This window comes from Barbus barbus (assembly GCF_936440315.1).
Source record: "Barbus barbus genome assembly, chromosome: 43".
Taxonomy (NCBI): Eukaryota; Metazoa; Chordata; class Actinopteri; order Cypriniformes; family Cyprinidae; genus Barbus; species Barbus barbus.
The window spans coordinates 7024053-7038558 of record NC_136721.1 but is presented as its reverse complement, the minus strand read 5'-3'; the positions used below and the strand labels follow the sequence as shown (position 1 = coordinate 7038558).

General features: G+C 34.4%; 1 protein-coding gene across 1 annotated transcript; it reads left to right on the top strand.

Moving 5' to 3' along the window:
• Positions 1-2183: 2183 nt before the first annotated feature.
• On the top strand, positions 2184-14176 carry il12bb (interleukin 12B, b). Its single transcript, XM_079405504.1, has 9 exons — positions 2184-2301; positions 2470-2551; positions 9569-9835; positions 11987-12092; positions 12244-12416; positions 13407-13567; positions 13650-13768; positions 13854-13887; positions 13996-14176. Exons 2-8 carry the CDS (start codon positions 2470-2472, stop codon positions 13882-13884), a joined length of 939 nt encoding a protein of 312 aa, XP_079261630.1. The 5' UTR covers positions 2184-2301; the 3' UTR covers positions 13885-13887; positions 13996-14176.
• The last annotated feature ends 330 nt before the right edge of the window (positions 14177-14506 follow it).

Below are 14506 nucleotides of genomic sequence, written 5' to 3'. Positions count from 1 at the left end.
AGAACCAAGAATGATGATCATATTAGCCCAGTTCAACACTTCACTGGCTCCCTATTAAACACTACATTTTTAAATTATGCCGATTACTTATAACGCCGTGAACGGTTTAGCTTGTAAGTACTTGAGCAAGCTCATATAGCATTATTGTTTTTCACGTCTCAAAATTCCGGCCAGTTGATAATACCTAGATATCAAAAATGGACTAAATCGAGTAAAATCAGGATTAAAGACTCCTCACTTTAACCTAGCATGCACATAACACACTTCTGTAATTCACATTTCTGTAATTCATATCCCTTAAGAGATTTTTAGGCTGCATTATTAGGTCAACTGGTACTTGTTACATCATAAGAATAATGGCATCTATTGGTCTGCCTGTCTTATCCTGTCTTAACTCTTATCCTGAGGTTACTGTTGTGAGCCCTTGGGACAGATCCTTAGTGAAGATCTTAGTATCTGGACAAAAGCCCAAATCCCTACTCCCAGCTAAACTTGTGCTGAAACAGTTTTATCAATAAACTGAGTTTGTTCACTTACGCCAGAGGAGAACTGGTACAGTTTCTCCCAAGTTTTTTTCTCCATTTCTGTCACTTGAAGGGGTTTATGTTCCTTGCCACTGTTGCCTTCTAGCTTGCTTATTTGGGGCTCTGAAAGACACTTAACTTTCAGTAATTTATTGATATAACGCAGTGACTGACTTGTTTACCCTCTTGTTTACCCTTTATGTTTATTTACCACCAAGTTTATCCCACCATATATCTATTTTAAAGCTAGTTAGTCCTATTTAATCATGTCATGAATATACATACAGGCTTTGTAGCTTTAGTTTAATAGTGGCTTTCTCACGTTATGCATTTTCATTGTCGTATAGTCATGGTATTAAGTATCTTGGAATTCCCGTTAATTCTGTAACTGAGTTTTGGTTTGTGGTTACACACTATGATGATTAAAGGTGTGCACTTTCTCGTGTTCAGCTATTTTTCCCTAGAATGTGTAACTCATACCAGGACAGTGACTGCGTTGTAATGGACAAGTGTCACTACCACCTAAATATCTAGATGTTGCAATCATGTCCAAATTAACACGCTCTGTATTTGCATTTTGCAGCAATGACCTAATTAATGTTCAACGTTAGCTTCACCAGAAAGAGATTGTGTGGCCCTTATTGATGTCTTTCAAAGCTATATAAATATGTGTGTTGGATCAGTAAGATTTGTAATGTTTTTTTTTAAAGGCTGCATTTATTTGATTAAAAAATAAACAGTAATATTGTGAAATATTGCAATTTAAAATAACAGTTTTATAATTTAATACACTTTATATAATTCATTCCATAATTCATTTCATCAGCCACTACTCCAGTCTTCAGTGTCACATGATCCTTCAGAAATGTCATATGTTGATTTATTATCATTGTTGAAACAGTTGTGTTGCTTTTATAAAGGATTATTTGATGAATAAAAAGTTAAAAAGAGTTAAGAAGAAATTTATTCAAAATACAATATAAATCGATTTAATTGATTTCTTTCAAAAAAGAGAGTACAGGTAGTGTGTATTGTTACAAAAGATTTCTATTTTATATTTTATATATATATATATATATATATATATATATATATTATTGTTATTCAGCACAACTGTTTCTAACTATTGCTATAAATCAGTGTATTACAATGATTTCTGAAGGATCATGGGAGACTGAATACTGAAGTAATGACTGATGAAAATTCTATTTTTATCACAGGAATAAATTATGTTTGAAAGTTCAAATTAAAATTTTAATTTGCAAAAATATTCATTTCTCTGTATTGTTGATCATATAAATGCAACCTTGTTGAGAACAAGCGACTTCTTTAAAAAAAATCTTACTGATGCCAAACCTTCGAACAGCAGTGTATATATGGGGATTTGTAACTGAAAACAAAAGTGTAAAAACAACAAACAAAAAACAAAATAGCATTCAAAACATGGAAGAAAAAAATAAATAAAAAATCTAACAGTATATTTCACTCAGAGGAAATGATTTAATTGTGAGAGATGACCTGTACATTCTCATACACATTTGCTCCTGTTAAATCCCCAAGCACATAACAAGCACTGTTGCATGGCTCATGGAAATCCCAAATGAAAACTGACTTAACCACATTGGTTTCCATATCCCTTTGTTTAGAACCTGATACTTCTGCTTGCTGGAAATTCACACTTCTGTATTACATGCATATATAAATGTTGCTCAGGTCCAATACTGCTTCAGTGAAAGGGAAGAAGGGGAGAGTCACCACAACTCATTAAGTTCTCAAGGTAAGATTCAAGAGAAGGTGTCTATCACAATGAAATATTATACAATCAGTATATATATATCTTTAATATGAATGTTTATTAAATATTTATGCATACTATAATCTGTTTAATTTACTTCATTTTATTACATAATTGTTCATATCATTACAATTTTTACTTTTTCTTTAGATGAACAAGATTGCCTTTGTTATTCTTCAAGCTGCTCTTCAGATGGCAGGCAGCACTTCACTGAGGTTCATCAAGCCAAATGGTGACTATTGCTTAAATACCATTTATTGGTATTATACTCAGCAAGGACACATTGCTTAAAAGGGACAGTAAAGACATTTATATTATAGACACTTATAATAAAGTAACAGTAAAGACAACACAAACACACACACACACACATATGTGTGTGTGTGTGTATATATATATATATATATATATATATATATATATATATATATATATATATATATATATATACTTTATAAAAATTAATGTCTCTGCTACACTTAATTTTTGCACTAAGTGCAAATAGCTATATATTCTATTTACACCTAGCAGGATTTTCTGCTATTTATACTACTCCTCTAGGTGTGTTTTCACAGTGTGTGTGTTTACTGCTATGTGTGTGCACTTTGGATGGGTTAAAATGCAGAGCACAAATTCCGAGTATGGGTAACTATACTTGGCCACGTCACGTCACTTCACTTACTTATTGCAAATAGTGGTAATTATCTGCACCTCAGTATTGTAGTAGGGTAGAGTGGGGGGAAAATGCCCCCCTCCCTTAAGGACTGTGTACATTTATTTTCTGTAAAACAAAGGTTAAATGTGTTCAGAAATGTTATCATAGTTTTAGTGACACTGACATAAATTATAAACCAAGTATGAAAAATGTTCAGAGTTTTCATGTTATTAGATTTTTAACAAAAATTGAATTTGTACCAAAGGGGAGTTTTACCCCACCTATGGGGCAACCCCAGTCAAACAAAGCAATTTGCTTTAAACATTGCAGCAAAATCAGAGTACAGGCAGTTTTAGCTTAAAATGAAAAATAATATAATCAATAATTACAAAATTAGAATAGCCTATTGGAAAAAAAATGTAAGCTGATGCTAACTGGCTTACTAACTACCTGATGCTAGTCTCGCATAGCCAGACCTTCAGACTGATGGTAGAAGGTCTGGAATATACAGTATGTCTGCTTTCATAGGCCAAGGCCCGCCCATGAGACCGTTTGACAGACATGTCAAACAACCAATCACAGTTCATTTCGTTTAGCGTCACGTTTCGGGGCATGGAAATTTCGCCACAATAACAAACCAGTGTGTGAAACTCTCGGATGTATTTTAAAGATTCTATACCGCGAATTTTAAATATTTCACATACTGTTGAAAATCCAGCGTTTAGTTGACCCTGATAAGCGTTCATCGTCACCGTTGTAAACACGATGGCTTTCTTCTTTCGTGAGGGGATTTGGCGCCATGGCATCTTTGTTCTGCCATGTTTGTTTCTCGGCGGACCGAAAATAAACGCAACACTCGCGTCTCCCGGAAATCCAGTTTAAATCAACCAGTCAGATTACGACTTCGACATTCCTGAAGTGTTTCCAGAAAAGTGTGCCATATGCAGTGCTCGAAGTGTAAAAAAAGAAGTGCCGGTACCCACACCCCCTATTTATTTATTTATTTATATTAAATAAATAGGTACTTTTTCATAATTCACAATGTATGTATAGGACCACAATCAATCAATAATTAAAAGTTTTCAATACAAATTAGCACAAGTCAAGCTGCAATACCAAACAGGACCACAGGGAGACGCCAAAGACCACTAAATCGCCAGCCTTTAATATACGGATCCATTCAGAATCGCTAAATCTCTGACCACTGCATAATCAGCGTTCATTATAAAACACTCTTGCTTTTAAGCCAAATACACGCTGAAAATAATAATTTTACTGACATCTGGATGTAAGTCACTATTCTCTCCGTAATCGCTGATAAAATCAGCATTAGTGCTGTTTTGAGCTTACTGTATGAATTTGTTCACTGGATTCTTGGACTTTCCAGGAGTTTACGGTTTAAAATGATGTGATTGCAAAAGCCTGCTTCTTTTCATTTTAAGATATGATTTTCATTATAAAGTACTGATTCAAATTAGTAATCAATAATTAATTATTATTCTACTACTCCGCGTGCCTCCTCTGACATGCTCTCACGCACCACACAATGAAGTAGACCGACTCTGCTTGCGTTCATTCACGTGATTGGTCGAGATGAGAGGTGATCCCACCTGGACAGTGTGATTTACATAGTTTCTATATAATTTCTAATCATAAATGGGATCATGTAGCCTAATCACCCAGACCCTGACGATTTTATTCTGAGTACCGGCAACATATCAGAAGTGCGGGTACGCACAAAAAAGTGCAGGTACTCTAAAGACTAAAATCTGGAAGTACTGCGTACCGGCCTACTTCAAGCACTGGCCATATGCATCAGCCAATGTTCCGTGGGCGTGACGTCTGAGGCTGAGACTAACCTGATGCTAACTTGAGGAAATTTTTAAATATAAAGTCCAAATATTTTGATTCAACTAACTAGTTAGAATATATTTGATTGAAAAACAAAGGATTTGATGTTCAGAACAGAGTAACTACAGTAATTGCCCCATGTTTTACACCACTGACTAAGTTTGAGAAAAAAATTGTCATTCTGAAATATAATTATATTTTTATTAAATAACACGTTCTCCCTATCTACTATCTCCCTATCTAACTGTTCTCATATCATATATAACTGTGATGTTCTACAAAAAGACAAACTTTCAAACACTTTTTTCTTACTGCTGAAAATTAGATAATTTATTGTGAAATCTGTTTTCTCTTTGGTACATCACCAGTGTAAGCTTCATGGTGAAAACTTCTACATCACTCTCGTCAACGTAGTCCATATTTACAGTCAAATTTATTTTGACTTTATCTTGTGATTATTTGGGGAAAAACAGTAGGGGGGGGGGGGATTTCCCCACTGTACCCTACATTATAAAACAGTATGCAATAATAACATATTGAATGTATCATTTTAATTCAAATTATTAAATGGATGTCACCTTATTGGGACAAAAACTCCCTCCCTACACCTACCCTAACCCCATCCCCACATTTAAGTTCAACTTTTAGATTAGTTTCTTCATTATTATTGAAAATACATCGACGTGATATCTGATTTGAAAAGGTAAGGGGGGGGGGGGGAGGTCGGCAAAATGCTTGTAATCACACGATGGTGGGCGGAGTTAGAGTAAAATAAACCTCTGCCAACAAGGCGGCCTATTTGCATTTGTAAATAGACACTCCATTTTTTAATTGTGAACTGATGTTCAGCTGTTCTTTTTAATAGTCACCTTATTTTCGGGACATCGTCATAAAAGCTCTGTCACAAACATTGTCACAGGCACGAAGATACATCTTTCATTTCATCGAATGTTGAATGCTCACTAAAAACTGACAGTCATCACGTTTTCAAGCCTTTTCATGTTTCATTTTGACATGACAAAGCACTGCTATTAGACATACAGTACAAATGTGGCAGAGGTGATGGAAGAGAGAACATTTTGGTGTCAGCGCACAGCAGGCCTATAGCCCACCATCAGACAACACACACAAAGCCAATATACAGGTTTTAAAAAAAATACTAAATAAATTAATAGTTTACGTTTTAAAGGGGGTGCTTACTTTTATTTGTAGACGAAGTCCATACGTCTATCCCTCTGGACAAAGCTGTCAATTACTTTGTTGTAAAAGTCCTCTTTGTTGGGTGTATTTCTCAATTTCATGAGTTGACAGCCAACGCTAGGCGCCGCTAGATGCTAGTATCGGGAAACGCGGATTGAGTGAGAGCGAGTGGATCACGTGACATGAAGCAAGCTCGGTCTCTGCCTCAATGTTGATAATTCAAGACAGCATGAGAACTGATTGCGCATGCGCAAATCTACGTAAACTACGTTCTATGGACCAAAGAGGCACTGCTAACCTCTGCCTCAATGGCCATGGCCTTGAATTTCCTGCATGAAACAATGGTTTTTAGGAGCAAACAATGGCAAAATGAGTATATTATGTGTATTCCTGAAAAATGTTGTTACAAAAAATAATATTTGGAATAAAATAAATGCAATTAATAATGTGGTTTGAGGTGAATTAATAAAGCTCTTGGAATTAATAAATGTAATGTCAACATTGGTGAGGCACTGCCTACCCTGCCTACCCTGACCGCACCTCCCTGCAAAGCAGTGATATAAACGGGAGAGTTGCTTACTTACTTTATAATTAGTCAATATCAGGCTTTTTCGAGATTAACTACACTGGCCTGCCACCGGCTGGCGAGAGTAGCCGCTTGCAGTCCGGGCGGAATTAAAAGCGGAGACATCAAGTCGGACACTTTCTGCTCCACTTAGTGACACTCGCACGGTGTTTCCATACTCTTATCACAGATAAAGCGAATTAAATGCAATATTTGTCAAATACACAGTAACGTTTTTATGAGGAACAGAAACACTTTTTATATACTGCTCAATACAGCGCCATCTGTTCATGAGTAAAGTTAAATATAAAACCAATAAAGTGAGGGTATTTATCAGTGTTTTTGATAAAAATGGCTCAAGATAACAGTGCGACGTACACTAAAAAAGCTTTTACTGTTATAAAAACACAAATTTGTGAGCACTATTGGAATTTAATTGTTAGAATAAACACGCAACATACTCGTGCTTGTCATCACAGAATCTAACCAATGAGAACAAAGTGTGTCATCATCAAGGCTTTCGCAGCCGATTTTGAGCAACTGCAGCTGCTTTGCTCTCACGGTACTTTGGTGGCACATGTGATCGTAAGGCGGCTGCAGCACCGATCAAAGTTGGACAAATGTTCTAACCAGAATGCATTGCTTTTGTCAGGCGGCAGCCGATCTTTGCGGGGCCACATGAAGTCGAACAAGCCTATTTTCTTAATTCAGACCGAGAGCTCGCATGAAAACAAGAGGTGGGATTTATCGCAAGAACCAATCACATCCAATAATAACTGATTATATCCAATTATAGCACGATGGAGGCACTTTCTCCCATTCATCTCAATGAGCCTCCAGAAAAGTCACGACAGGCCAAGGGGTCTCTTTAGAAAGTCAATGGACCAAAGGGAGGCAAGACTCCACTGTAACCTTACCTGCGGGTGTCGTTGGATAATGTTACTCTATAAAAACGAGTGACTTTTAATTTCATATTTACTGATATTTGCGCTGTTTTATTTTTGTAATATCGATTATTATCTCATCCAACTTTGAGGAGAGGAGACACTGCCTCCCTTTCCTCCTATATATACAGACGTGGTAATTATCTTAAACGAGTTACATTTGCTATGTTGCATTTACTTGAGTAAATTTTTTGGTAATAGTTTTAGAGTATATTTAAAAATGGGTATTTTTACTCTTAAGCCCCGTTCACACCAAGCACGATAACGATAAAGATATAGTTCTAAAATTTGTTCTCAGTATTAAAGAATACCACACCACAACTATAGCAATAAAGGCACAGAGAAACAATATCGTTGGAATCACTTCCAGAACGATTTTTTTCCAGCTGATGAACAATAAAAACACTGACAGCCAATCAGAATCCATCCTGCTGTAACGTCCTCGAGAATTTAAAGGGGCAGACGCACGTGCGCTTAGAATAAACAGTATCGTTCGCTGGTGTGAATTCTAATATCGTTATCTTTATAGTTATCTTTATTGTTATTGTGCTTGGTGTGAACAGGGCTTTACTCAAGTAAATTGAAGCGTTTGAAGTTCGTTTGAAGCGTTCAAGAACATCAAGAGGCGTGAGACCTGTTCCAGGAGGAATGCCTTTGCCTAGACGCAATTAATATTGATATTTTCACTATATTTATGCTTGCAGAAATATAGGCTACATTTGTTTACATTTTGCAGAAGAGACAGAAGAAGATCCGTCGATGTGCATTTGTTTCGTTATGTTCAGATGTTCGGTAGCGGTCATGTGAGTTTTCACTCTTCTTTGTGTCAGAGGTTATATAAGCATATATAATACATAATTAATATACTTTAATAATTTAATTCAGTGATGCAAATCAGAATTTTCATCATCTGTTACTCCAGTTTTCAGAGTAATATGATCCTTCAGAAATCATATTTGATTTATTACCAGTGTTGGAAACAGTTTTGCTGTTTAATATTTTTTGGAACCTGTGCCATTTTGTTCAGGATTCTTTGATGAATAGAAATCTAAAAAGAACAGCATTGATAATAAATCAACATATTGGAATGATTTCTGAAGGATTATGTGACACTGAAGACTGGTGTAAAGGCTGATGAAAATTCTGATTTGCATCACTGAAATAAATTACATAAATTAAAAAATCTTTTGAACGGGCAGTGTATACACACACACACACACACACACACACACATTACATACATTATATATATATATATATATATATATATATATATAGAGAGAGAGAGAGAGAGAGAGAGAGTATAGATATACAGTTTATGATCCAAAGTAGTCTTTTTTTTTTTATCCAATACTTTTTTTACTCTTACTCAAGTAATTCAGACTATTACTTTTACTTTTACTTCAGTAAATATTTCTAGAAGTACTTTTACTTGAGTACAGTTTTTGGGTATTCTCTGTAGGCCTATATATATGAATTTTCAGCATGCCATTACTCCAATCTCCAATCTGGCATACAATATCCTCATGGCATTTTAAATGCATGTTTTCCTGTGTTACCATAGATAACTCTTGCCTCAATACATCAATAAATACTTAAAAAGATGATTAAGAACGAGTTAAAAAAAAATAAAATAAAAATAAATAAAATGGGTGGATAAAATTAAGACATAACTAGCTAAAATGAACATACCCCTTCAGGTTTGTGCTTTTTTTGAAGGCCATGCCCACTCAGCTAAACCAGGAAATAAAACAGCGAACTCCACATATTATAAAATAAATCCACAGGATATGTTTTTCCTGTTTATTTCAGAGGATTTTTTTTCAGGATTCCATCATGAACAGAAAGTTTGAAAAAACAATTTATTTGAAATATAAATCTTTTGTAACATTACATATGTCTTTACTTTCGCTTTTGAACAATTTAATGCATCCTTGGTGAATAAAAATATGTGCCTTGTTGTAAAACACATTATTTATTTACTGTGATATCAAATTAAATGATGAGTCTGATAAATAAACTTTACTGTTATAGTTGTGGCTTTGGAGGTATCAGATCTGTCCAGCTTTGAGGTATTGCTGCATTGTGGAGAGCAATATAAAGGAGAGGAAATTTACTGGGAGAGGAATGGGGAAAGCATCTCTGAGACAGGGAACCCCATCACTGTTATAATAGACGGGCTGCATGGGGGAAACTTCACATGTCACAGTCCAAACAGGGATCTTTTGAATTACACACTACTACTAGTCCATCCAGTTGAGTTTCCTAAAGGAGGAGTTCTTATACCATCTAGTGACAGAGGTAAGTATGAAGGTAACACTTACATTAGAATTAATGTTAAGTCGTAAGTTTAAATTTAAAACATCTGGATATAAAGGCATTTTTACTGCAGATCATTTAACTTAGTTTAAGATTTTTTTTAATAGTGAATTTCAATTAAGCATCAAGTATTAAAATATAGGCCTATTTTAAACAAATGTTATGTAAATACCCTAGTGAGAAATTAAATAAATATACTTAAATGTATTTGAAATACATTTATTTCATGCTAATACTACAAATACATATATGTATGTACTTAATAAAATGCCATGCAATTGCACTTTTAGTATACTAAACCGCTATACTTAAAGTCTGCTAAATTGGAACAATTAATTTGGTACTTACTACACTTTAATTGTGCGACAATAGTGCTGAAGTACAATTAAATATATACTTAGTATATTTTATTGTGCTAAGGTGGATCTATTGCAAGTAGATTTCAGGCACACTTTAAATATTTTGCATTTAAAGACTGATATTATTCAAAGATCATGCAATCCTCAATAAAAGTGGCATTAAAACACATTTTAGACTTAATAAAAAGAAATGTGCACAAGTAGTACACCAAATAAAGTTTAATTATAATTTTTATATCAGTAAGTCTGGAGTTATCTGTCAGTAAATATTTTAATAGATCTTAACTATACTTAGTATGAAATAAATATACTACTTTTAACAGGGTATATGTGACAGGGATTCTTATTAGCTGTACAGGGCTTGACCTTAACCTATTTGCTCATCAGCCATCCCTGCTAAAACGAAATTAATAAAAAAGGCTAAAACCAGGTTGTAAAAGCTGGTTGTATGGTCTTATGGTCGTAGCTGGCTTAAGATGGAAGTAGCTGGTTATAGCTTGTCTCCCAGCCTGGCTAAGCTGGTCAAGCTGGTTTTAGCTGGTAAGACAGTCTCCCCTGACCAGCTAAAGAATTGTCCAAAACCCCTCTAAAACCAGCCTGCTGACCAGATTTGACCAGGCTGGACGACCAGCAATAACCAGCTATAGTTTTTTTTGTTTTTGTTTTTCCAGCAAGGATTGTGGAAAATGACAAAGCATTTTCACTGGCCACAATTTTGTTATTAGGAAATTACATTTTAAATGTTTAAAGCTGACTATGGCATGATAAAATTTACCCGAAGTAGTTTTACTTCTTTACAGCGACTTATTGGTTGCAGTGTCATGTGACATCGGTCACTAGCTCATGGCGTTGGTTCTATCAATGAATATTGTTCCAAAAGAAGTCATGTTTCCAAGTAAGAATAATTTGAGTGAATGAACTAGAGTCACTTATAAAGGCTTTCATTCATTAAGGCAAAACGCTACAGGCAAAACCATTGTTTCTGGGTTTTTTTAAGTGAGAGTTTAGGCTATTTTGCTTCAATAACATGTCTTCTTGTGAAAAGAAAACATACAAGTTTATTTTAATGCACTGTATATATTTGCATCTGTAGATTTTAAGTAAAATACATATCTTTAAAGACCATTCATCCATTCTTCTGTTCTCCAAACTGCTTAGCCTAATGGTGAAACCTTTATTAGACTTTTTTTTCCAATGAGTTTTTTCTCAAGCACTGAGTCAGAAATTTCTGCTAACATACACCAAACTTCCCAGTTTTATCTCTGTCTATATTCTTTTTGTGACTGTTAGTAGGATTTTATGATTTATTGAGTGATAAAAAGATATATGTAAAAATCCTTAATTTGTTAACAATGTAACAAGAATTTTGAGGATAGCTTTATACAATGTTCATATTGATGTGAGCATATTTAATTAGATAATGCATCATTTGCATAATTAAACAAAATATTTTTTGGAAAGACCTTAATGGGCAAGTAAGCGGATATCTATTAAAATATGTTTATTTCACCAGTTTTCACTAGTGTTATCTTGCTTAATTAATTATTAATGGGACTGTGAATGACCCAATAATTCAGTGATTCACTCATAACTCAAGTCAATTGTCGCAGACTCGCCACCTAGGCCTACTGTTGTTCTTTTTGCTCCTGTAATTCTTTAAATTTACATGTTTATGTAACATGAACATGAATGTAATATATTAGCAATCAGCATTTCTCATTCTCATTGTGGCCACTGATCTTAAATAAAACAGCTTAACTTTTTATCTGCCTAGAATTCATTTCTTGCACCGCAAGAAACTATGATGGACAGTTTCATTGCTCTTGGAAATGGCATCAGGAACGGACCCAAAGAGCTGTGGTATATTTCACAGCAATTCGGTAATGATTATTCTTATTCTGGATTAATCAAACTTTATTTGATTTTGAGTTGGGTTGGATTAATCATTGAAGTATAGGCCTAAGCATTCAATTTATTTAGGCTTATCTTAAAACAGCAAATCAATGCTAAACTGGCCTTGTGTTTGTACAGAAACTCTAGTCCCATCAGCTGCACTCTGGACTCAGATATGTCTGAGCTGACTTGTATTGACAAGGATTACTGTCAGTACTCCGAAGAGTCTAGGAGCATCAACCTCACACTGTTTGTCAGAAATCTGTATAGGCTGGAGGAGCACCACAGGACTTTCCTCATCCGAGACATTGGTAAGAGCTTTGTGTGCCCCCGGGTGGTCGCTACATGCAATGCACATTCCTGCATTACAACTCATGCATTATTAGCCTATGTGTAAATTCCCTTGTAAACACTTTAGCATATACTTTTAAAAAGTACTTATTACGATAAAATATATATTTAAAAAATATAAATATGTGTGTACTGAATGTAAATATGTGTGTACTGAATGTAAGTATATTTTTTCAGAGACTTGCATGTTATTTACAACTTAAAATTATAATTTAAATTAGATTTTATTGCTCACTTAAGTAGACCTTAAGTGCATTTTTATTTGTAATTTCATAATTCATAAAATACTTTAATGCCATTTCTATTGAAACTTGTATGTCATATATGTAAATGTATTTGTAATTAAACATTTGTAATAATGAAGTTGCAATTTAGTACATTGAAAATATACCTCAAATATAAATTAATCTATATACCTTAATTATAAATATTCAAATGTAAAATTAATTAGCACACTACAGTTAAATTAGTACTTTACATGTAAAAAGAAAATGTAAAAGTTTATTTCGTCATTATTGCAAAGTGCATTTTTTAAAAGTGCACAAGGAGTGTACACTTTCATAATTTTAACACACTTAAGTACACTTATGTGGACGTTTATTGAATTAATATTGTTATTTGCAAGTAGGCCTACATACAATTAATCACACTTCTTTTTCACAAGGGGTATGAAGAAGTCGTTTATGAAAACAAATGAACAGAACTGACCAATAAGATTGTTAGTAATAGTTCAATGATACTAGAATCACTGGAATTCAGGATTTCAGAAGTTTTAATTGAATTGTTCACTCATAATCAATCAATCAATCAATCAATCAATCAATCAGTCAATCAATCAAACAATCAATCTCAGCCTCAGGGCATCCATTTTAAATCAACTTGAGGCCCCCTCGTGGGTCCCAGCCCCACTATACTAGAGTGCTGATTAATCTGTTATTTCAAACCCTCAGTCAAGCCAGATAAACTTAGTATCACCAAGATCCAAGATGATGTATTTGAGTGGCACCCCCCTGAAACATGGAGTTTCCCCTGCAGTTTCTTTCCCCTCTCCTATGAAGTGAAAGTGGTTCCCAACAATCATAGCTGTGACTACACAGGAAGTCGTGTCGAAGTAAGATTTTTTTTTTTTTTTTTTTTAAATGTATATTTTGTTGTTTATTAACATCAAAATATATGTTAATTCCTCAAAATAGAAAAATGAAACCAACGAGACACATTACAAGGTGAAATTCAAAAAAGCATATACTTTCTGCGTCCGAGCACAGGACCCACTAACTAAAAAAGTTTGGGGTGATTGGAGTCACCATCATCAGTAAGTACAGTTTAACCTACAGTATTATTATGTGTTTTATGAAAATATTCCCCTTTACATTCTAGATCTATTTTTTTTTTAACAGGAGAAAACACCGGCACACCTCCGAAAAATAAAAGGTGACTGCTGATTTGTGTTTTAATTAACATATTGGTAATTTTTTGTTGTTCTATGATACTTGATGCTATTGTTCTGACATTTGTCAATTCTTTGTTTTATAAATGCAGGTCTAAAGGGAACACACCCCTCTGCTTGACAGTCTGCTTTCTATTCCTGACAAAATATTACAACTATTCATATTTATACATATTTTGTATTATTAAAATATGCCATGGTGAAATTTATTTGTACAATAATTTTCCAGATCATTAAAAATATATTGGATGGCCTTTGAGAATGCCTTATTGGATGACAGTTGTTCTATATTACTATATTATTTTATAGTGTTATGTAATAGGGTCTCTGTTAGCCACTGTCAGGGAACTGTCGTGTGTGTCATGTGTTCCTGCCTCTTGTGCCCTTATTTGGTTTGTTTCCTGTCCTTGTTAAATGTAATCATTAGTTAATTCTTGTCTAGCCGTGTTCGTCTCGTTATCTATGATTTACCTGTGTATATTAGTCCTGTCTGTTCAGTTAAACTTCGTCTGGTCGACTCGTTAATCCCGGTGTGTGATGTCCTTGTCTGCCTTGCCTTGTCCTGCCCTGCCATGTCTTGATGTTCAGTAAAGTGTTATTTGA

Bases quoted from the DNA above. Each gene is read 5' to 3' on its own strand.
- il12bb (XM_079405504.1), top strand. From the start codon at position 2,470: ATGAACAAGATTGCCTTTGTTATTCTTCAAGCTGCTCTTCAGATGGCA. The intron at 12,417-13,406 runs GTAAGAGCTTTG...TCAAACCCTCAG, and splicing joins TTTCCTCATCCGAGACATTG to TCAAGCCAGATAAACTTAGT. The intron at 13,769-13,853 runs GTAAGTACAGTT...TTTTTTTAACAG, and splicing joins GATTGGAGTCACCATCATCA to GAGAAAACACCGGCACACCT.